Source organism: Podarcis bocagei (assembly GCF_964188305.1).
Source record: "Podarcis bocagei genome assembly, chromosome: 4".
NCBI lineage: Eukaryota > Metazoa > Chordata > Lepidosauria > Squamata > Lacertidae > Podarcis > Podarcis bocagei.
The window spans coordinates 37,467,731-37,492,077 of NC_138128.1; the positions used below are offsets into that span (position 1 = coordinate 37,467,731).

The 24,347-nt window shown below is 44.3% G+C and overlaps 1 protein-coding gene across 4 annotated transcripts in view; it reads left to right on the top strand.

Annotated features, from left to right (window-relative positions):
- SNED1 (sushi, nidogen and EGF like domains 1) overlaps positions 1 to 24,347 on the top strand; it is a 75,045-nt gene that overhangs the window by 40,511 nt on the left and 10,187 nt on the right. For all 4 annotated transcript variants that reach the window (XM_081192138.1, XM_081192139.1, XM_081192140.1 and 1 more), the window contains 14 exons: positions 291 to 395; positions 2,068 to 2,181; positions 3,188 to 3,307; positions 4,248 to 4,364; positions 4,482 to 4,598; positions 6,260 to 6,373; positions 6,967 to 7,140; positions 10,022 to 10,135; positions 14,342 to 14,455; positions 15,847 to 15,960; positions 16,152 to 16,265; positions 17,873 to 18,169; positions 21,410 to 21,593; positions 23,629 to 23,741. In XM_081192138.1, coding sequence (XP_081048264.1) covers positions 291 to 395; positions 2,068 to 2,181; positions 3,188 to 3,307; positions 4,248 to 4,364; positions 4,482 to 4,598; positions 6,260 to 6,373; positions 6,967 to 7,140; positions 10,022 to 10,135; positions 14,342 to 14,455; positions 15,847 to 15,960; positions 16,152 to 16,265; positions 17,873 to 18,169; positions 21,410 to 21,593; positions 23,629 to 23,741 — 1,911 coding nt within the window. The remainder of the gene's footprint in view (positions 1 to 290; positions 396 to 2,067; positions 2,182 to 3,187; positions 3,308 to 4,247; positions 4,365 to 4,481; positions 4,599 to 6,259; positions 6,374 to 6,966; positions 7,141 to 10,021; positions 10,136 to 14,341; positions 14,456 to 15,846; positions 15,961 to 16,151; positions 16,266 to 17,872; positions 18,170 to 21,409; positions 21,594 to 23,628; positions 23,742 to 24,347) is intronic.

Below are 24,347 nucleotides of genomic sequence, written 5' to 3' on the forward strand. Positions count from 1 at the left end.
GTGGAGCTTGATGACTCCAGTGGGGAGCAGCAGCAGCTGGTTCGTAATTTGCAGTCTCTTGGGTGTTAATTAAGGTAAATATCTGAGGTCATGAGAAAGGGAGTAAAGGTTCTGTCACCACAAACACTTGTAGCCAAACCTAATCCAGATCCCTCCCCACAGCAGCCTGAACAACACTCTGTTGGTTACTGGTGGGGGTTGTGAAGGCCTCAGTAGCTTGAGCTTTTGCTGGCACAGATGAGCTTCATTAGTTCCCCGCCCCCGCCCCCGCCCCCTTTGGCTTTTTGCAGAGCTCTCAGAGGACTGCGAGTGTCGGAACGGGGGGAAGTGTCTGGATGGAAACGTCACCATATGCCAGTGCCCTCCAGGATATTTTGGTCTTCTCTGTGAATTTGGTAGGAATGTTGTTAATAGCTACTGATAGGCTATTCTGTCCACCTTCTGATTACTGGTTTCTGTAGCTCAGTAAAGCTCTCCACCAATGAGCTCTTGCTTTGGAGATAGATGAGCATTTTTCAGACAGCTTAAGGCAGGTTGAAAATTAAGTTGTTGCTTGTGTATACACTCATCCCACTTTTACTTATGGCAGGGACATAGTCCATATGCTGTTGGACTCCAGCTTTGATTAGCCCAGCTAGCATGGCCAGTAGTCAGGGGTGATGAGAGTTGTAGTCCAGTGGGACATGGTGGCACTGTGGTCTAAACCACTGAGCCTCTTGGGCTTGCTGATCAGAAGGTCGGTGGTTCGAATCACCGTGACAGAGTGAGCTCCCATTGCTCTGTCCCAGCTTCTGCCAACCTAGCAGTTCAAAAGCATGCCAGTGCAAGTAGATAAATGGGTACCGCTACGGCATTTCCATGTGCTCTGGCTTCCATCACAGTGTTCCGTTGTGCCAGTAGCGGTTTAGTCATGTTGGCCACATGACTGGAAAGCTGTCGTGGACAAACGCTGGCTCCATTGGCCTTAAAGCAAGACGAGCGCCACAACCTCATAGTCACCTTTGACTGGACTTAACTGTCCAGGAGTCCTTTACCTTTTCTTTTTAAGTCCAGCAACATCTGGAGGGGGGCTGATTTCCCCATTCCTGGCTTGTGGTAAGTGAGTTTTGCAAAACCTGTTGGATCAGAGATAGCGGTGGGACAAAAAAAATACAATCCACCATGTATACCACAGGAAATGATATTTCTCTCAAACCACTTCAACACTCTTAAATAATATTGTCCATGTCTAGCCTCTGTTTCTGCCTCAGACAGAAAACGACAACTCCTATAGAACTTTCCTTATGGAAATCCAGCTCTTTTTCAGTTACCAAGTCATCAAGATGACTCTGAAGATTCTCACTGACAAGGATAACTGTCTTGATTTTGACTGTATCACTGTTACACTTGTCATGCTCAGTTTCAACCTCCCATCTAGAGATATTCCAGCTGAATCTTTTTCAAGCCAGCCATGTTTCCACAGGTTATACCCCAGTGCCCCCCCCATAAAAAATCTAAGGCAGAGACAGTGGATAACATTGCATGACCCCCTCTGCTCTTCTGATCATCACCTGAAAAGCATAGAGGACTCAGTTTTCTTCTTCCTTGGAGTACTGGATTGGGCACAGAGAAGTAAACCTCTTTGCCCAGCTCAGTACTGCAATGGTGAGTAAAATATACATGCACACTGCAAGGATCAGCTGAGGAGTGGAGACGGGGCTCTTTGCATGTTTGTGTGAGAATGTGGGATGTCTATACACACTTTTGGGCCACAGTCACTATAGACATGTGGCCCCCAGGGGGGTTGCAATGGGGCAGTGTAGCCGCCAGAGTAAAAAAGTTAGCCTCCCCAGTGTAGAATCCTCTCAGAGTTAAAAGCAATTTAGAAACATGGCATAAAAGCTATTTTAAGAGAAAGTGCCTTCAGATCCATGTATCTGCTGGTTTTGCTTGTGTGTTTCTTAATGCAGGCGTCACCCCAAAATGTTTCTTTAACTGTTGGGGTATTTTTAAATAAAGCTCGCCTGCATGGTACTGAGCTGCATGACAGGGAACTGCTGTGTGTTTGTTTCCTCCCCGCCACTGCAGAAGTGACCGCAACACCTTGCAATATGAACACCCAGTGCCCAGATGGAGGCTACTGTATGGAGTACGGTGGCAATTACCTTTGTGTGTGCCATACGGATTACGGCACAAACCACAGTAAGTAGGATAGGGAGTCTGGGCACATCAAAATGGGCTTTGAATCTGAGGATCAAGGTGGTGGGAGAATGCCCAGTATTGCATACCAGAGAAACTAATCCAGAACCCACTCGGAGTTGTGAATACTAGGTAGGGTCCATACCCTGCAACATAAATGAAGCAGTTTCTTTGAATGCAATAAAGACTTGGGAAGGTGCAATGCAGTTGATAGAATGTTAGTTCTGAATGCCGTGGTGAAACTGCATGTGAGAAGGGGATGCATGAGCAATTCATATCTTCTTCTGTTACCTCTTGCTCTCCACATGCAAATCAGATCCAGGTTGAAGTCCCTGAGCAAATCGTTCCTTCCCTGGTAAATGAGATAAGACTGGGAATCTCTTTGGGCCAAACTGCACATAAAAGTAACTGCGTCTACACTGGATACAGGGATTGATCATTATTGGAATTGCAGCACATATGCATGACTAACTAACCACCACCCATCCCACGGCAGTCCCAAGGAAAATCCCTCCTCTGAAAATGGTATTTGCATTGGCAAGAAATCCCCCCATTGGTGTCAATAGGAGATTTCTTTCCAAAGTAAGTATTTGCTTCAGAGGAGAGCTGATCTTCAGGACTGCAAGCAGGGGCTAAGTTTCCCTTCCATGCCTTCTGCAGTTCTTATAATAATCAGCCCCACCCTTCTCATGCTAGTTGTGTTTTTAAAAGCCTGCAGCACGTTTAACATCAAGTTTAGTTTGTATCCTGAAAAGTGCTGTAAGCATGCTCTTTTTTTATTACAGAGATTGTGTAGCTTGTTTGTTTGTAGCTTGTTTGCAGGCACTAGGAAGATCCCCATAAATAAATATCCTAAGAAACAAGGAGTTGTGGGCTAGAGGACCCCTGGGCTTATTAATTCAAAGATGTGTGTCCTTTTTTCCATGTCATTTAATTGAGCTCCTTTCCGTGGGGCAGGTGGGGTTTTTATTTAGCATCAGCCCATGTGAGGCCATGTCTGCTTTTGCAGCTGAGCCACCCTCTCCTTGTGACTCGGATCCTTGTCTGAATGGCGGATCATGTGACGCTCAAGATGACTCCTACACCTGTGAATGTACCCGAGGCTTCGTCGGCAGGCACTGTGAGAAAGGTATTTGCCAACCCTGAATGGAAGAACAGAAGCTGCCTTTCCAAATCCTACTTTGTTGCTATAAATAGGACACACTATCATTTTTTTCCTAGTGCAGGGTGATGGAATTGACTGCAGGTAATGTTCTTCCCCTCCTTTTCTCTCCTGTGGCTGGTCCAGGGCATGGTTCTCTCTCAGGTCAAAAAGACATTGTGAGAAGCCAAGACAAACAAAAAAACAAAAACCTTCAGGTTTTACTAAAATGTATTCTTCTACACAATAACAGCAATGCAGTAAAACAGGGTTTCCAAACCTGGGTCTCCAGCTGTTTTTGGATTACAATTCCCATCATCCCTGACCCCTAATCCTGCTAGCTAAGGATGATGGGAGTTGTAGTCCAAAAACAGCTGGAGACGCAAGTTTGGGAAACCTTGCAGTAAAACAATTCTGAACACGGTAAAAAATAGAAATGGATATAGCTTAATAGCCTGGTGCCAACAAACTAGCACTTCCAGTTGCCAAACATTCGGAAAAAACAGCTTCTAAACACCAAAATTATATTCAGCATACATTGTAAGGCAGAAAAAATGACATAGCAACCTATCGCAAATAAACACTACTTTCAGTTGCTATTAGTCTGTTCCAGTTGAGTAACACTTTTAGTTGACATAACTGTGAGACTGAGCAATGGTGATGTGCAAAACTTAAGCCGATGCAGACATCGGGACTCCTGCTTTGAAAGCAAATTCAATAAAAATTAATGACGCTTTATGTGGAAGTGCTTTTATTTTGTCTGCCGTGGATCTGTTGCCAGTCCTATTTCATTGGATTGGTCAGGGAAGGTGCCAGGGACACAGTTTAACCTGACGAAAGGGCTAGAGGCCCAGTGAGTGGAACTCCTCCTTCCACCTGTCTTTTAAAGGGGCTTGTAACAAGTACGGATGCTTTTTTCCCTTCCCAGCAAAACCAAAGCTGTGCAGTTCTGGGCCCTGCCGCAATGGAGGGACGTGTAAAGAATCGGATGGAGAATACCACTGCACCTGTCCTTACCGCTTTACGGGGAAGCACTGTGAGATAGGTATCTCCACAGCATGCTCTGCCGCAATTTTAGCCGAGGGGATGGGGACGTAAAGGGACTTCTTGGGAGGTGTTAAGGAATTGTTTGCTATGTAACCTGGACCTTCTGTTTTCACAGGCAAGCCTGACCCCTGTGCCTCAGGGCCTTGTCATAATGGGGGGACCTGTTTCCACTATATCGGCAAGTACAAATGTGACTGCCTCCCAGGATATTCCGGGCGACACTGTGAGATAGGTATTAGTGTATTATTTATTTCATTTATGAATCGCTTCCCATGAAGCATTTGCAATGTTGAAATATATATTTGTGAAACAGTTGCACACACATTTTAAAGCAACTGTAGCAGCACATCCCACATGGATGTTAACTGGGTTCGAGATCTCCATTTTGGAGGTTTGTTGAAAGAGGAACACCAAAAAACAATTGAGAAGGGGGGAGTTCCAAATGTAGTTATAGGATTGGAGGAGTCTTCCACATGTGAGCAGCACATGTGAAAGAAAAGGCATGCTCTTCGGGCAATGACTAAGCCAGAGGCCTATTGACATTAGGCAGCAGGTATGGTTTCTCTCCCCAGAGGGTAAAGCCATCAGATGGGGTCTCCTTTTGGCAACCTGAGGGAGTTTAAGAACATAAGAAGAGCCTGGTGGATTAGGCCGATCAGCTTCTTCATCTCACAGTAGCCAACCAGATGCCTATAGGAAGCACACAGGCCGAACCTGAGCACAACTCATAATGGCTAGTAGCCATCCAGTCCAACACTGTTGTTTTCTTTATTTACTTCATAAAACTTACACACCGCTTGGTTGTGAAACCTCAGAGTGGTTTACAAAAGATATAGCAGCAAAGTCAATAAAAGTTCAGAACCCTACTTTCAAAACATACAAAAGTTAAAATATTAAAACAGATTAAGAGTACCTCAACTTTCTGAGCATCTGGGTAGGCTTGTCTGAACAAGAATGCTTTATGCAGGTGCTGGAAGAGTACAATGAAGGAGCCTGCTTGATCTCAATAGGCTGGGGTCAGGATGTTGAATCTCCAAGGAGTTAGAATTTACTGAAATCCCTATTTAGAAATACTCAACTAAATGAATGAATGAATGAATGTATTGTTTATATTGCAGATTTGAGCAAAGTGTTGAAGATTTGATTGCTTTCCATTGTAGAGGTAAAAAGTAAGCTTGATGCCAGGCATGATATGAAATTAGGAGCTAGATTTATCCTGAACAGCAATCAAAAGTACTGATCAGTGGTCTAGGTTGAACCATAGCTGGGTGCTCAGAACATAGCTGCTTGGGTGGCATAACTACAGGTTGTGATAATTGTGTGCCTTGCAGCTAAGTCACTGAACTTCTAAAAACTAATCATAAGCACAGTGGAATGGGCAATTTCCATTGATTCTACAGTTCTTTAGGAGAGGAGGTTTAATCTTCTCCTTCCCTTCTGTGATCTCAATAGAAATCCCCTCTCCCTATGCTGCCTTTAGAGATAGGGGGTCAACAACTTCCATTGGCACCAAAAGGAGCTTCCACCCTCCATTGGTACCAATAGAATTTTCCCCACTCCATTACTAACTGGAGCATGGGGGATTATTTTCACTGGAATAGCAGCTGGTGAGGGAAGAATTAAATCTCCCCTCTTCGTATGCTGCAGTCCTGGAGTAAAGCCAAAATTCAAAATTCCAACATTGATGCAAGCCGAGCAGTTAGTGTAACACAGAGTTAAGTCTCTGGTGTTGGTGGTGTAAAATATCCTGCAGTGTGACTGCATTACTAGGGTTAGAAATCATTTGTGTTACTGTCACATGTTGTTTCATTTTTTAAAGGTGCTTTTGTAAGCTCTGTTTGGAATACTAAATGGAACAATTTTGTATTGGTGGGCTGGGCTCTGCTTTCACAGCTCCTTCTCCTTGCCTCCTGCATCCATGTGAAAATGGAGCCACTTGTCAGGATCTTGGCAACAGCTATTTGTGCACATGCCCAGCTGGCTACACAGGAAGGCACTGCCAATCAGGTAAACGCTTAGAAAGGCAATGCCCCATAGTCAGCTGTGATAGGTCATCTGCCCTAGTACAATGGGCCTTGCCGACATTTTCAATTCTTTTAAAAAGCCAAACCATTCAGCTAATGTTCTGGACTGCTTCTGGAGGTTTTTGGAAGTTCTGTCTGAAAATTTCAGCTTCTGTGAAATTTGTGTAAGGCAGGTTGGAACTTGCAGCTCAGATCCATGCTAATTATTTGCAGCACCACAAACTGCATTTGGGAGCTAAGAGCAGTGTCTCTTGGAACAAATGATGCTAACCGCTGAAGGCTTGCCCTGGCGACATTACTTTTAGAGGCTGGCATTGCAGTTTTTGCTTCTCTGATCAAGGCAGGCCACAGCATGAGAACTTTTCTAACATAACTCAGCAAGTCGCTCACACAAAAGGGAATGCCCTTTTAGGTTCTGTGTGAAGAACTAGGCCTTCGCTATCCCCAGTGCTCTCATCAGTGCAGAGCCCTTATTTACATCAGTGTTAATTGTGCAGCTCATAGACTATATAACAAATGCATTGCTCTATAACCTTTCTTCTTCCACCCCTCCCCCACTCTTTCTTTTCCTTATAGAGGTAGACTGTGGTACCCCCAAGGAGGTGAAGCATGCCCAGGTGGCATTTAACTCCACTAAGCTGGGCTCTCTGGCAGAATACCAGTGTGATCTGGGTTATGTTCTCAGTCCCCAGAATAACCCCAGGGTGTGCAGAACACAAGGCATCTGGAGTGACCCTCCGGAGTGTAACGGTAACTTGATTTTGTGTTTGAGTGAGTGTGTGTGTGTGTGTGTGTGTGTGAGAGAGAGAGAGAGAGAGAGAGAGAGAGAGAGAGATCAGGTCCTTCTCAGCTTCAAGCAAAAATTTCAGGTGACTTTAATATTTCATCAGAACTATAGTACTGTACCCTTCAGTGTCTGATACCTGCCTATTGTTCTTGTGAGAAGACAAAGTGGAACCAGACCAGTGCCAGTTTTGGTTCCTGTGATTATTCTGGAGTTCTAGCGTTCTTGTGTATCTTGGAAGTCTGGGACATGTAGTTGATAAAAGGATAGAGGAAATCCCCTTGGGGAAACCATAGCACTTCTCAAGCTTAAGGAAACGATGATACAGATAAGCCATTATAAAAGAACAATAGGTGCAAGCTGGGCAAAGCTGACATAGCCCATACTGTGAAAGGGAAGCAACCCCTCTTGACCAGCAGCTAACAGGCAGCATGTTGCCCCTGACTAGTGGTGCTTACTGTGTGACTAGATTTGTGTTTGCACCTCTGGTTCCTTTTATCCCCGGTTCCCATGCTGCAGTGGGAGGAGTTGTTTCTAACATGCACCTTTCCAAATGTGTAGGCTGCTCCAATCCACATGCCCTGCACATAAGGGAGGGGTGTGGGTGTCTGTGTCTCTTTCAGGGCTTTTATGGTCTTCCATTACAGCTAGATGGTCATCACTGAGAGCCAGTGTGGTGTAGTGGTTAAGAGCGGTAGACTCATAATCTGGTAAACCAGGTTTGATTCCCCGCTCCTCCACATGCAGCTGCCGGGTGACAGCAGCATGGGACTTTTTCAGGTGGTTCGCAATTTAGTGGAACCACCTGCTACATCAGGGCCCAGTATGGGCCACATGATCTCCTCCAATGATTTTGCAAAGTTTTTTGCAGATAAAGTCGCTCAGATTCGGGAAGAGGTAGATGCCACCATAGGAGCAGGGCCGAGGCGAGAGAGTGCCAGAGCCCTGTCTAGTCAAATTGCGTGGGATCAGTTCCAATCTGTTACCTCCAAGGATGTGGACAGGCTGCTTGGACGAGTGAAACCAACCACCTGTCTCCTTGATCCTTGCCCATCCTGGCTCATAAAAGCTAGCCGGGAAGGGCTGGGCGATGGGCTTTGTGGAGTGGTGAATGCTTCCCTCCGTGAGGGAGCCTTCCCAGACCTGCTGAAAGAGACGGTTATTAAACCGCTTCTTAAAAAACCATCTTTAGATGCGGCCACGATGGCCAACTATCGCCCAGTCTCAAATCTTCCATTCTTCGGCAAGGTGATCGATTGAGCGAGTGGTTGCTGAACAACTCCAGGCACGCCTGGAAGAAGCGGACCATTTGGATCCCTTCCAGTCGGGATTCAGGCCTCATCATGGGACTGAAACTGCCTTGGTCGCACTGGTTGATGATCTCCGGCGGGCTAGGGACAAAGGTGAGAGCTGTTTCCTAGTTCTGCTGGATCTCTCAGCAGTGTTTGATACCATCGACCATAACATTCTTCTGGACCGTCTTGAAGGGCTGGGAGCTGGGGGCACTGTCATACAGTGGTTCCGCTCCTTTCTCCTGGGGCGTGTTCAGAAAGTGGTGGTGGGGGATGAGTGTTCAGACCCCTGGGCTCTCACTTGTGGGGTGCCTCAGGGTTCTGTCCTCTCCCCCATGCTTTTCAACATCTATATGCAGCCGCTGGGAGAGATCATCAGGGGGTTTGGGCTGGGTGTTCATCAGTATGCGGATGATACCCAGCTCTACCTCTCTTTCAAATCAGAACCAGTGAAGGCAGTGAAGGCCCTGTGTGAGTGCCTGGAGGCGGTTGGAGGTTGGATGGCGGCTAACAGATTGAGGTTGAATCCTGACAAGACAGAAGTACTGTTCTTGGGGGACAGGAGGCGGGCAGGTGTGGAGGATTCCCTGGTCCTGAATGGGGTAACTGTGCCCCTGAAGGACCAGGTGCGCAGCCTGGGAGTCATTTTGGACTCGCAGCTGTTCATGGAGGCACAGGTTAAATCTGTGTCCAGGGCAGCTGTTTACCAGCTCCATCTGGTACGCAGGCTGAGACCCTATCTGCCTGCGGACTGTCTTGCCAGAGTGGTGCATGCTCTGGTTATCTCCCGCTTGGACTACTGCAATGCGCTCTACGTGGGGCTACCTTTGAAGGTGACCCGGAAACTACAACTAATCCAGAACGCGGCAGCTAGACTGGTGACTGGGAGCGGCCGCCGAGACCACATAACACCGGTCTTAAAAGACCTACATTGGCTCCCAGTACGTTTCCGAGCACAATTCAAAGTGTTGGTGCTGACCTTTAAAGCCCTAAATGGCCTCAGCCCAGTATACCTAAAGGAGCGTCTCCACCCCCATCATTCTGCCCGGACACTGAGATCCAGCACCGAAGGCCTTCTGGCGCTTCCCTCACTGCGAGAAGCCAAGTTACAGGGAACCAGGCAGAGGGCCTTCTCGGTAGTGGCACCCTCCCTGTGGAACGCCCTCCCACCAGATGTCAAAGAGAACAACTACCAGACTTTTAGAAGACATCTGAAGGCAGCCCTGTTTAGGGAAGCTTTTAATGTTTGATGTATTAGAGGATTTTAATTTTTTTTGGAATCCGCCCAGAGTGGCTGGGGAAGCCCAGCCAGATGGACGGGGTACAAATAATAATAATAATAATAATAATAATAATAATAATAATAATTATCATCATCATCATCATTTGGGCTAGTCACACTTCTTTGAAGTCTCTCATCTCCACTCACCTCACATAATGTTTGTTGTGGGGGAGGAAGGGAAAGGAGAATGCTAGCCGCTTTGAGACTCCTTCGGGTAGTGATAAAGCAGGATATCAAATCCAAACTCTTCTTCTTCTCCCCTCTCTGTAACAGAAATTGATGAATGCAGATCTCAGCCGTGTCTGAACGGAGGCTTGTGTAAAGATCGAATTGCCACTTTCCTGTGCTTGTGCAAAACTGGCTATACAGGACACCACTGTGAGTTGGGTAAGAGAATGTGCAAGTATGTGTGCCAGAAAGTCGCATGACGTTGTTGCCCATAGCACCACATCGGTGCTATGTCAGGGCGTACCATCAGTGTTACCATAAGACCCATTGAGAAAGTCCTGGCCCTGAGGGACTTAACATCCAGCCATTTCTGAGCCAGGATTATTTCCTAGGAGACTTGCTGCGGCCCAGAGATTCAGCAGCAAAGTTGCAGCTGGAACACCTGAGGACTGGTGGGGAGGCTTCTAATGCTTTTGCTCTCCCAGCACTTCCTGCATCTGCCAGTGGCACTAGATCCTGTGAGAGTCATAAGCAGCAGCAGCAGCAGCTTAAGAAACCCAGTGAGGGACTAACATCTGGTTGTTTCAACAATCCATCCCAGGCCAGGAGCTCCAGCTGCAGAGTGGCATTTTTCAAAACACTGGAGAACTGGGGCGTGTGTGTGTGTGTGTGCACCATTGTACTGTTGTGTGTTCAATGTTTTTAAATAAGAACTTTGGTTAGGGAGGCTGGGTATACATACACCTAAAATAAAAACGTATAATTCTTTTTAGAGGACTGTGGTTTTCAGAGTAATGTAGCTTTTGGTTTTATTTATTATTTAATTATTTCCAATATTTATATACTACCTAATGACAAAGTCCTCTGGGCAGTTAACCAAAATACAATAGGAGACAAAATAAAATCAGCAACAGAGAATTGAATCCAGCAGAACAAATAGAAAAAGCAGCCAAAGAAATATTTATGACTGAAAATTTCAAATTCAGAAAGGACCTTCAGGAAGATTTTAGCAAGGGACCTGCCTTTCTGTATTAAGATTCAGCCACCTGCAGAATGGGAATTTTAAAAGACAAGAAGAGTTTTGCTGCATCAGGCCTAAAGTCCATCTAGTCCAGCATCCTCTTCCCACAGTGGCTATCCAGGTGTTTATGGGAATCCCGCAAGGAGAACCTGAGTGCAACAGCACTGTTCCCACCTCTGAATCCCAGCAACAGGCATGCAAAGGTATAATGCCTCTGACAGTGGAGGCAAATTCTTTATTGAGAAGGTCTTGGTATAGCAGCTATAGTAGAAGGAGGCATTATCAACAGCAAGCTTCCCCTTTCTCTTGACAGCAGTGAAGAGATTTAGATGTGCAGTTCCAGGTGGGAGGCCCACTTTGGGCTAGGGATGAGAGAATGAGGAGATGGGAGAAAATGACAAAAGCAGAAGTGATACTGATAGAGATGATAGATAGATAGATAGATAGATAGATAGATAGATAGATGATAGATAGATAGATAGATAGATAGATAGATAGATAGATAGATAGATAGATAGATGATAGATGATAGATAGATGATAGATAGATAGATAGATAGATAGATAGATAGATAGATAGATAGATAGATAGACAGACAGATAGATGATAGATAGATAGATAGATAGATAGATAGATAGATAGATAGATAGATAGATAGATGATAGAGTCCAAAGGAAAATGGATGAATATTTGGTGAAGGCCAGTGGATGAAGTCTGATCCTGCCCATATGTCAGTGTCAGTTTTATGCAGAGATCTGTCATTATAAATTAATAGAAAGGGTTTCTGGAACTCCAAGGCCATTTGAACTAGAACACTGAGACTTAATAGCTTTCTGAACTTTTTCACAGCCTGTGCTAGTTATTTCTGCCGCCACCAGATTTATACTGCTTTATTATCTCTGCTTTTAATATCTACCTTTTAATATTTAATAATATATGTATTTTCCCGTTGCTACTTGTTTTGATGTTTCTTACGGTTTTTACACGTAGCCTAAAACACTTCAGTAAACTGGGGGGCATGTTTGAAGTAAAATTTAAAACCCCATGCATTTGTGAGATGCAGTTTTTGTTGCACTGCATAAGGAGAGTTATATTTCTCAGTATTAATTTGCCAGAACAGGCTGTGCACCATCTCCTAAGGTAACCCACCAGTAGTACTTCTTCTGTCTTGCCTGGATTGAGATTGTGTGTATTGGCTGCCATCCGACCAATTACAGTTGTGTGAGTAATGTGAATGAATGGGTGTGCATCATAGTATATAGGGGAGTGAATGCAGGGGATGCTGATGAAGGGTTGATGGTAGTCCACTTAGGTTGCTGGCTTTTTGAGATAGATGTGATAAGTGTTATGGTGGCCCAGTTGAATGCATAGAGGTCTTGGTCATGATGGTGAGCACCAGGAAACTTGTTGTTGTTTAGTCGTTTAGTTGTGTCTGACTCTTCGTGACCCCATGAACCAGAGCACACCAGGCACTTCTGTCTTCCACTGCCTCCCGCAGAAGGCCGAAAACCATTTTGGGATTCAGGAAGGGTCACCTTGGATATTGTTAAGAGACAGTTTGCTAAGATCCTTGCAAGAATTTTGCTGGCTACAGCTAATAGAGAGATGCCTTGATAGTTTCCGCAATCAGTTTTGTCACCTTTTTTTAAAGAGATTGATAATTTTGGCATCCCTAAAGTCTGCTGGGATCTCTTCTCTTTCCCAGATTTTTTCGATGAGCTTGTGAAGTTGTTGTGTAAGTTCAATTCTGCCCACTTTGAAGATTTCGGCAGGTATCCCATCAGGTCCCCTGACTTTGTTGTTTTTCATTTGGTTAATAATCTCCTATCTTCCAATAAACTGGAAAGGGATAACATAAAGCAAAACGATGCTTTTTAAAAAGCCACATTGACTGATTGTGGGGGAAATAACAATGTCATTGAAATACCCAAGTCATCTTCTTGGGATATGGTATAGAAAGGCCCATCTTGCTAGAAACCGTGCCTTAAAATATGGTTGGGGGGGATAAACTTTATTATGTAACAATATTTCAATTGTGTTGCTTAATAACATCGCCTTGTTTCTCTGTGGAACAACTTTGTGACTGGGAGGGGAAATTGGCAAAAGCAAGCTTTGGATGATCAGTGATCTCTTTCATGAGAGTGTTTTCTTTAAACTTGCTGAACTGAGTAACAGGGGAAGACTGCATAACTTCCCATTATATTCATATTTTCAGATAGGAAAAATTCTGTTTTCAGGTATGAGAAATGAAGACACAAAACCAAGCCCAAGCCCTTAATACAGTTGACATAGAAAGCCCTGCCTTCTGACAGGAATGGAAGGAATGGCATGGAACACACCTACTTGCTTATTAAAGAATGGACTAATGCAGGCTTGAAGAAATGCCATTGTCTATTAATGAGGGCGAGGGGGGTGCAATATAAAAACAGCCAGTTGGTTCACTAACCAATTTTTTATAATGTAGTAGTTATTAATTTTCTTTATTCATATAATACATTCCTATCAATTCTAAAGTACTTTTAAACTTGCATAATGCTTCATTTACAAATTCTTATTTGCGCTTGCAAACAGGATGTGAGATGTGAGGTTTATTGTTCTCTATAGCCTTTGGAAATCCCCTTCCTAAGATCAATTATTAGTGCTAATGCGCTCTTAAATATGCCTGTTCATTTCTTAGGATGCAGTGTTAGGAGTTCTGGGTGTCCCTTTCTCTTTTTCCATCCCCACCTAAAAGCTGCTTTATGCAGAAGTGCTACCTTTGTAGGGTTTCTTCCCAGCAACAATAAAATAGCCTCTTACCCTGGTGTCAGGGACCTTTTGGTGAATCCTGTGTGCTGTTACCAGGCAAGACTATATCTGTTAATGAAGTGATAATTGTAAAACATCATTTGGTGAAGTACCGTATTTTTCCGTGTATAAGACGCCCCCATGTATAAGATGCCACTTATTTTGGGGGACTCCAAATTAAGAAAACACCCCTCAGCACTACCCGTGTATAAGACGAGCCCCAATTTTAAACCTACTTTTTTGGTTTAAAAAAAAACACCTAGTCTTATACACAGAAAAATACAGTAATTGCTGTATAAATGTTTGACATCAAACCTCCCTGCAACCCCATTGCTCTTTGCAAAAATAAATATTAATTAATGTACTGTAAACAACACTTACACCATCATATAGCTACAACTGCCAAGAGTTAAAATTATCTTGCTTCTCCCCTCTTCCTGCCCCACTATTTTTGCAGAATTAAAACTGTTTTGCCACAACAAAGTTTAAGATGAGGAAGAAAAACATAAAGTTCTCCACTTTCTACCCCATTACTGCTGGTTTTCTACCTTTGATAGTGTTGTTGTGCTGATGAAGTCACTGTACTGCTCCCCCTCTCCCTTCTGCATTCTCTACAGAGATTGATGAATGCCTGTCTGATCCATGCAAGAATGGTGGGACCTGCACAGATCGACCAGGATCCTTTGCCTGTCATTGTCCTGAGGGTTTCATTGGAACTCAGTGTGAAACGGGTAAATAGTCTGTTGACCCTTCTTGGAACTTCTATCACTACTTCCTACTAGCAATTCAAGATCACTGGAATCTCCCAAATATCCTTAAGCTGCTCCATCTGTTCCGCTGGTACTAACATATCCCACTTTCTTTTAGCATAAATTTCTTAATACTGGTAACAGTTCAAAGGTTCTAAGGCAAAGCCATAGAAAGAGGTTATTCTTGGAAAACCTGAGTTATTTTCTTTAACCAACTCAGCTGCCATAGGCTGTGTGAGCCTCACAGCCTATGTGGACATAACAGTAGTCGTACGGAAGTTAACATTGCTCTAACCCATAGAAAATGCTATTTAAAGACCTTTCTAACTCAGAAGGTTTCAGATGGCATGGTGTCATGCACTAGCTGTCAGGCTAATACACATTATCAACTTTAAAAAATAGCAAGGTTGTTCTTTTCCTCAATTCAGACCAAAGCTGGCTTGCGGGGGAATCATCCAAATTCTGCATTTCATTATAGAATAGATACAGGATAGATATGGATTGTGGCTAATGTTGTAGATAGGAGTGTGTACGCAGCCAAGGTCTCGCTGTAGAAGCAACTCATCTGTAGTGAGTGGCTATGGTCTAATAAGCGGTCATAGCTGTCAACTTACAGATTTGAAAATAAGGGACCAGCAGCCTCAAAAATAAGGGATCAGCAGCCAAAATAAGGGATTTTAGTCAACCAGCAGCCAAACGAAGCCCACAGTGCAGCAACCCAGCAAAGGGGATATAGCAAGGAAAACCACCATCACCTCTCCGCTGGGAAGCGCTGAGCAAAGGCGAGTCCCCAGGCAATGCAGCCGATTTGATCGGCACAAGGCATGCAAGCTCCACCCCCCAGTCGTTCTTAGACTCCTTATTGGGTGAGCAACGCAGCCAAGCAACACAGTTGGAGCCTCCCTCCTCCCTGGCCGGCAGGGAGGGAGGGAGAGGATCTGCTTCCCTTGAAACCCAGGAAATTTAAGGGACATCATCAATCCGGGACAGCAGCGGGAAACAGCGCTGGGATAAGGGAGTTTCCCGCCAAATAAGGGACAGTTGACAGCTATGTAAGCGGTATGCAAAATCTTGAACAGGAAATTCTGTAACTCAGAAGTAAATGGTTTGGTGCTGCATGTAAGCAACAATTAGACAGGCTTAAGGAAACATGCCACCATCTATCATGAATTTCATCCGCTGATTTCATGTTTACCAGGGAGATTAATATACTGTGCAGATGGATGGCCCCAGGGAGGGTTTTCACGTGAGCTAATGCAGTGTACTACAGCAGGCATCTTTGCAAGGGATTCTCCACCAGATGCAGAGTCATCCTCTTAATTCCATGTGACACCTCCTACAGATATCTGAGTGAGTGTATTTATGCCCTCCAGAAGTGGATGCCTGTGAATCAAACCCTTGTCGAAATGGAGGAGATTGCGAAAATTACAGTGGCTCCTACCTGTGTGTCTGCCCAGAGGGCTTCTTTGGCTACCATTGTGAAATAGGTAAGCTGATATAGAATGGGAGCACATGTAATACATGCAAAGGTTCTTAGTAGCCTTTTAAGAAAGGTAGATTCAGTTAAAAAAAAGATCGGTATTTAGTCTGATCCTCTCCTGACATAGTTTCCTAAGGGAGCCTGCACTGTCTTGAAGAACCACTGTTCTGAACTGTTCGTTTTGCACTTCTTCCCCAGCTAGTGATCCCTGTTTCTCCAACCCCTGTGGGAGCAGAGGCTACTGCCTGCCCAGTAACGGATCTCACATCTGTACCTGCAAAGTGGGCTATACCGGCAACAACTGTGAGAAAGGTAAAAAAGCCATTTCCATAGTTGTCTGAAATACAGTGGTGCCCCGCAAGACGAATGCCTCGCAAGACAAAAAACTCACTAGACGAAAGGGTTTTGCGGTTTTTGAGCTGCTTCGCAAGACGAATTTTCCTATGGGCTTGCTTTGCAAGACGAAAACGTCTTGCGTTTTTTTGCAAGTTTGTTTCCTTTTTCTTAACACCGTTAATACAGTTGTGACTTGACTACGAGGAGCAACTCATAGAATGCGGTGTGGTAGCCTTTTTTGAGGTTTTTGGTGATTTTTAAAGCTTTTCCAAAACTTTTCCGACACCGTGCTTCGCAAGACGAAAAATTCGCTAGACGAAAAAACTCGCGGAATGAATTAATTTCGTCTTGCGAGGCACCACTGTAGAGTCATTGCTAACCATGCTGATCCCAGAAAATGGTAGACATATAGCAGGCAATAAAATCCTTTTAAAATAGGTTCGGTTTTTTAATTGAGTTTTTCAAAACGAATAACATCACTTTTTATGTTTTACAAATAACAGTAGTAAACTACAAAAGAAAAGGAAGAAAAACACAACATTCAAACCGACATTGTATTTTACAAAACACAAAGCAAACCTATTCAGAAGGTGATTAAAATCAGCATCAGCTTAAAAGAACTAAAACACATGCAACTGCTATATGTCTAAACATGCAATCTCTATTTTTTCTAAACAAAAAAAATGTTTTCATCAGGCGCCAAAAAGAAAAGAGTAAAGCGAAGGTGCCTGCCAGATGTCAATAGTCGGGGATTTCTAAAGTGTAGTAGGTGATGCCACATGAAAAGACCAATTTCTTACAAATGCAGAACAAGTATTACATGGCACCATAACACTGCCAGTTTCACAGATCAAATCAGCTGAATGGGCATATATGGTGTAAGGCAATCCCAGAAGTAAACTGGTCCCAAGCTGTGAAGGGTTTCATATATGTTTGTTGAAAATTGGGTTACTTTGGTGATTCTTGTCCAGTTGAACTGAACTGAAACCAGAAGAGCATATCATTCAAGGATCCAGTGCTGGATCTTAAGAGTCAAATGAGTAAACTAATGGGAGCCAAGGGCCCACATAACCTTGCTGTAGCGTTACTACCCAGTATGAATGTTTATCAAGAACTTGTTCCCACTGTGGCAGAGTAGATGAGCACATTCCCATCTGTTGTGCTCATAATGCACCATGTGATGTGGATTCTCTTTGCAGATCTGCATACTCAGTATCCCCTCAAAAAAGTTATGAAAGTTAATGCAGTTCAGAATTCCATATTTGAAACACAGCATGTTTAACACTAGCAGTCTGCCAGTCTTACCTTAATATATTAAGTTTATATTAATCATAAACTATTCATTCCCCAACCTTGGGTCCCCAGGTATTATTGGACTTCAGTTCCCATCATCCTTGACCACGCTGGGTGGGAAAGATGGGGGTTGGAATCCAACAGCAACTGGAGACCCAAGATTGGGGAAGGCTGCCTTACCTGCTTCTTCTTGTATGAAAAATACGATAATGAGATGAAGGAGGGAAAGAATTCTGTTTGTTAACATGTATTATGCTTCCTTTTCTTTCGTTTGCATTGACACCCTGAAGAGCTGCTGCCACCAACATCATTAAAGGTGGAAAAGGTGGAGGAGACAGGGCTGACAATCTCTTGGCGCCCTCCCATGGACCCGGCTGCCAAGCAAATGATTGATGGCTACGCCGTGACGTACGTATCCTTCGACGGCTCTTACCGCTGGACTGATTATGTGGACCGAAGCCGTGCTGCCCACCATTTGCGGGCACTAGCCTCCGGCAAAGCCTACAATATTTCTGTCTTTTCAGTCAAACGCAAATCGAACAACAAGAATGATATCAGCAGGCCCGTCATGCTCGTCACTCGTACTAGTGAGTAGCTCATTCAGCGGGATAGAGTGGTGGGTGCAGAAATGCCTGGCTCCAGCAGTGAGGCAACTGTGTTTGCAGGTCTCTTTCAGACCCATAGAGGCACACAGCACGTTTCCCAAGCAATATGGAACAATAGAGCACAATGTCTTTTGTTTATAAGAGGAGTTTCTTCCCTACCAATCCGGTGTCATTGCTGTCGCACAACAAATTAAGATTATATATTCAAAACACAAAAACATTGGCCTGCACCCATGAATTTCCACTCCCCCACCCCCGGTACTTGTTCTCCTGCAGTGGCATCTATAGAAGTAAAAGTTGCTGTTAAAAAAAAATATGTAGTGGAAGTTGCATCTCCGAAACATAACGATTGCCACACCCCACACAATTGTCACTCGAGAAACATTTGTAGAAGAACATCTTGTTTCTCAGTGTCTACTAATCCTTTAAGTATATTGATGTAACAGAGTCCAGAAGAGGCTAAATTGCTTAGATTTTGCTTTAGGTGCATAGCAAATATTGTAAAAGGAAGAAGGAGAAAAAAGTGAAGGGGGAAATGCAATATCCATTCCCATTAACATGAAGAATCCAACAATCCATTAAAAAGTTAAGAATGGTGCATCAGACTTACTTAAACATATGCATTTATATAAGCCATTGAAATTGGTGTCCAAATGAGGTTGTTGATTATAAGATACGTTCAGATGTTAAAATGGACATAAGCTCTTCAGACCACTAATAGATGGTGGGTATTTGGGTTTTTCTAGTGGTGTTTGAAATGCCCCCAACAAGGTATTAAAGTGCTTGTTCCTTGATAGCACTCTATGCCTAGCTTTCTTCACCAAGCCATCAGTAGTGGTCTCTGAACTACCTTATATGTAATAGCTGGCTTTTTTATTTATCTTTTTTTAAGCATAGAATTTCTAAGAAAAGGAATAAAAAATATAGTGGAATCACAACAGTGGATAATTCCTGTATTTAACAGTGATGCTCGTTTGGAATGTATGTTAGCTCAAAGTGGAGCCTGGCGGGCAAAGGAAATTCCATCTAATCAGAGAGTATGATTGAATTTCTTTTTTTGGTAGGGAAAACAGATGCCAACAAAATGACAAATGATCTTGGGGAAGATCTGCTTGCACTCTCTCTCCCCCCTCCCCCACTTTCAATTTTACTGAATGCTCCCCCCCCCCACCAATGCCTTTCTAGACTTTAACAAAACATGCAAGGGGCATTCAGTAAAATTGAAAGACAGCATATTGAAACCTGATGAAAGAAGAGGATTTTATGCTCTTATAACCTGCAACAAGATAATGATTAAAAGCAAAAGGAGAGGTGAAGCAGAAATTTTATATTAGGTAATGAGGCTGCCCTGAGAGATGTTGCAAACAATAGACTTTTTTTCCTAGAGGAGGGAAAATATCTCTGCCTCAAGGGCATGAACTGATAAAGCCAGAAAGAAACCACCCTGAGGGTAGATTTATTGCATAACTGTTATTTTACTCTGAAATTCTTAGTGATGCTCACTGTTTCGAAAGAACCAGATAGACCATTGCGCCAATCTCTTCTTCTATTGTGCTGTACATATTTCTTGTCAACCAGCTGAAGTTGAAGGCCTTAAATACAGAGCACACATTATGCTTAAAACCAGGCTTCCTCAACCTCGGCCCACCAGATGTTTTTGGCCTACAACTCCCATGATCCCTAGCTAGCAGGACCAGTGGTCAGGGATGATGGGAATTGTAGTCTCAAAACATCAGGAGGGCCGAGGTTGAGGAAGCCTGCTTAAAACCTCCTTGCTATAACTAATGTGTATATCCCATGAACTGTTGAGGGAGCTGAGAGTCTCCCATCATTCACCATCAGAGACTTTTGATGCTTTGTAATCCTTTAAGAATTATATGGAAAAGGCTTCACTGGTAGTTGTCCATCGTCAGTTTAGCCTGTAACAATCCATTACTTTAGGCATTTCCATATGCAAGTGTGGTTTCTCCCCCATGTCAGTTATGCCACTTTGTCAACCTTAATGGGATGGGGATTGTACTGTTTCACATGACGGAACTAGCAGGATTGGTTGAGTGATACTGACTGAACAATCCTGGTGCACAGATAATTTATAGGAAACAGTGCTGCAGATTTGCCATATGCATTCCTCTGTAGCCTTCTAACTCCTCCTATAGCTTGTGGGATATTTGCATGCATATGATGTGTCTTACTCCCATACTAGTTAGCACCCTTTGCTTTTAACTACTTTCCTACTCACTTCTGCTTTAGTCCTACAGCATTAAGTTGGCCACACAGGAAGCTACCCATCTGGACGGAGCCTTAGTTCACAGATTTATACCATCGAGCTTTTTTTTAATGCTCTTGGGCAATCAGCTGGTAACACCACATCGGCAGATCTCAGTTTGACAAATCACTTAGCGTATTCACAGGAACATCTTGCTGTTACCAGTCAAGAACAAGCCAAACACTGTACATGGTTCATACATAGCATCTTCATCTCCCTCACCACTATGAGGTTATATGGAGCCTGTAAATAGAAGAAATCATGCTTTGAATAAGTATGGTGGCAGTGTCTGCTGAGAGAGCCTACCTTGATGTCTGGGGCATTCTGTGGTTTCTATAAATTGTAGGTTTATCCTGGCTATGCTAATCCTGTGTGTGATTTGGCATTAAAGCTCTTTTAGGTAGGGATTAGCTGTATTGGACTCTGCTGCATGGGAAGCATAACTCACCCTTCCTAGGCATTGCCATCCATGTGGGCTAAGGAGCTCAAGGTGGCATGCATGGTTCTCCTCCATTTTACACTCACAGCAACCCAGAGAAACTATGACTGGTCCAACATCAACTCTATGGTTCTATCACCTAGTGAGCTTTATGGCTGAGTGGGGATTTGAACCATGGTCTCCCAGGCCCTACCCTTAACACTAACCACTACGCAACACCACCTTTACTAAGTGACTGTGCCATATGGTGTCTTATGGGTGACCCTTGAATGCAAAGAAGGGTCCCATGAGATTGCAAGATGCCATGCCCTATACTCCCAGTAAGGGAGGGAGCCCTCTGCTGTAGAAGTCCTGCCAGAAAGCCCAGACTGACCCTTTTCTTCTGTAGGAAACTACTGAGGTGAGAAGGAGGCCTCCAGCGGGGCGGGGCTCACCCACGAGGATCAAGTGAGTGTGTCACTGTCAAGTGGGGTGAGTCGTAACCGCCTCCTGCGTTTCCCCTCTCTCATCCTGCCAGGACCTCACCCAGTGGAGGGATTTGAAATTGCCAATGTGACTGCCACAACCATTACTGTGCAATGGGCTCTCCACAGGCTCAAGTACGCCACGGTCAGCAAGGTGCGTGTGTCCATACGGCAGCCGGATGATGTGGAGGATCGTGCTGTGGAGTTAAACAATACAGTGACAAAATACACATTCTGGTGAGCAAGAAGCAAGAGCCTTTCTGGGGGTGGAGGGAGGGAGGTGGTGGTGAATGAAAGTAGGTCAGGTGGTGGCTTGTTACTTGGTCAGTCAGTGGTGCTGGGAGGCAATGAAGAACATAAGAGGACCCTGCTGGATTTGGCCATTGGCCTATCTAGCCCAGCGTCCTGTTCTCACAGTGGCCAACCAAATGCCTGTGGGAAACCCACAAGCAGGACTCAGTACAAGAGCACTCTCCCTTCCCTTGGTTTCCATTGTGGTCCTGAGCTATTTAAGGCTTTATAGGTCAAAACCAGCACTTTGATTTGGGCCCGGAAACTAATCGGCAGCCCATGCAATCAAGCCAGGATTGGTGTTATAACGCTCAAACAGTCTTCCCTGCTGAGCAACCTGGCTGCTGAATTTTGCACCAGCTGAAGTTTCCAAACTATCTTCAGAAGCTGCCCCAGTGTATTGTAGTAATCTAACCTAGAGGTTACCAGAGCATAGGCAACAGAATTTAGGCTATCCCTGTCCAGATAGGGGTGCAGCTGTGCTACCAAGCTGGTGGAGGGCACTCCGCACCACCAAGGCTACCTGATCCGCAAGCGACAGCAATGAATCCAGAAGTACCTCCAAGTTATATACCTGCTCCTTCAGAGGGTATGTAACCACATCAAGATCATGCCACCTCCCATCCATTTGGTCTAGGGAAATGCCCACTAACTGCCTCAGTCTTATCTGAATCAAGGCAAGACCACAGTCCAGCATATCCACATATACAGATGTAAGAAGTAGAGTTTTGTTTGACAATATACCGTACTTCAAAGCATCAGGTGACCCCACTCAACAATTTCATGTAGATGTTAAGCAGCATGGGGGATAAAATTGAACCCTGATGAACCCTCCATGGAGCTGAAGAGCACCCCCCAAATATCATCCTCTGGAAATGATAGTCAAAGTAGAACCAGAACCACTGCAAAGTAGTGCCACCAACTCAGGCAGCTGCTCCAGAAGGTTACCATGGTTGATGGTATTGAAAGCAACTGAGAGGTCAAGGAGAAATTAACAGGGACACCGTCTCTCTCTTGCCAGAGGTAATAATCAAAAAGGGTGACCAAGCAGTTTCTGTACCAAAACCAGGCCTAAACCCCGATTGAACTGGATCTAGAAAATCAGTTTCCTCCAAAAGCGCCTGGATCAGGTCTGTGACCACCTGCTCAATAACCTTAACCAAGAAAGGGAGAGTGGCAACTGGTCAGTAGTGATTTAAGATTTTACCACGGCCGCCTTCAAGCAGGCAGGGACCACCCCCTCTTGCAAGGAGGCATTAATCACCTCTCTGGCCCAGGCAGCTGCTACTTTTTTATCAGCCAAGAGGGACAAGGGTCCAGAGTGCAAGTGGTCACCCTGGTGGATCCACACACCTTGTCCAGATCCTTGAGCCTTACCAAATGAAACACATGATACACATTCAACACAAGACTAGACTGTACTCTGGACACCTCTTGAGATTCATCTGTTCTAACAGCGGAGTCAATTGATTTTCTCCTCAAAATGCTTTGCAAACAAGTCACAGTGAGCTACTGTCGGTTCTGCTACTTCCTTTGGGCCAGACTGTACTACCTGGAAAAGCTCTGCCAGATGGCATAGTGAGGATGCAGTGGAAGCAGCAATATATGGCTTCTTTGCTGCCTTCACTGCCACCGTTAGGCTAGATGATGAGCCCCCACCGGTGTTTTCTTCCACTCGCGTACAAGCCATCTCCCAGCTTGTTTCATTGCCATGAGCTCCGAGTTATAACTTGAGACTCTTCAGTTAGAAAGAATTTGAGGCTCAGATGGGATGGAAAGGAATTTGGAATTGACATTGCTTTCAGGTATTTGCTTCATGCATTCAACAGCTCTCTGTGTGCAGTAGATATTTGTTCACATTTCTATCTGAGTGGGTAGTTTATGCAAGTCTCTGACTCAGCAGCAGTCAATAAGCTTGTTCTTTGTTCCCAAATCATAGCATCTGACTGAGACTTACCCAGCGTATCTAATCTTCCAACAGGGACCTTCAGCCAGGGCAGAAGTATCTTATTCACATGTGGACCTTGAGTGGCCTCAGTGCAGAAGACCATCCCACTGAGAGCTTTGCTACTGCACCCGTCTACGTGTGGACACGTGAGTTTGATAGAAAATTCCCTGACTTGCTTCTTGCCTCCCCACCTTTATTGCCCACTAACCAACTTTTTTAAAGCACTTTTTCCCCTGTGGTGAATCGTACTTGGCCTGAGCATTAGGTTCAGAGTTGGAGCTCAAAATGAGGTTGTGATGCTTAAGGGAGAGTCAGGTACAAGAGTCCTATTTAACAACAAACTCCTATAAGGCTATGTACCATACTACTTTTCATTAATATATGTTCAGAATAACTGAAAAGCTCTTTTCCATGTGTGTATATGCCCATTTTATATTTAATATTGCACAACTGCAACTATCAAACTTTTTTTGCTAGATTTTTGAAGCACTTTAAGGAGGTACCTGCTAAATTTGGAAACTTCCTTTTGCAAGTGCAACTAGCAGTTCTATGGTAGAGGTTTTTTTCCCCCTGCAGAGCTGTTACAGGCATCCTTTGGATAGTGCCTATGACAGTCCCTCCTTTGTCCCCATGTCTCTGAACAGTTTCTCTTTCTTCTCTGGGAACGCAATGCCTGTTTCCTGGTAGAATCCCAGTGGCCAAATAACAACTGAGCCACCCAGAGGCTTGCAGCAGGGTAAGAGGGCACCTTT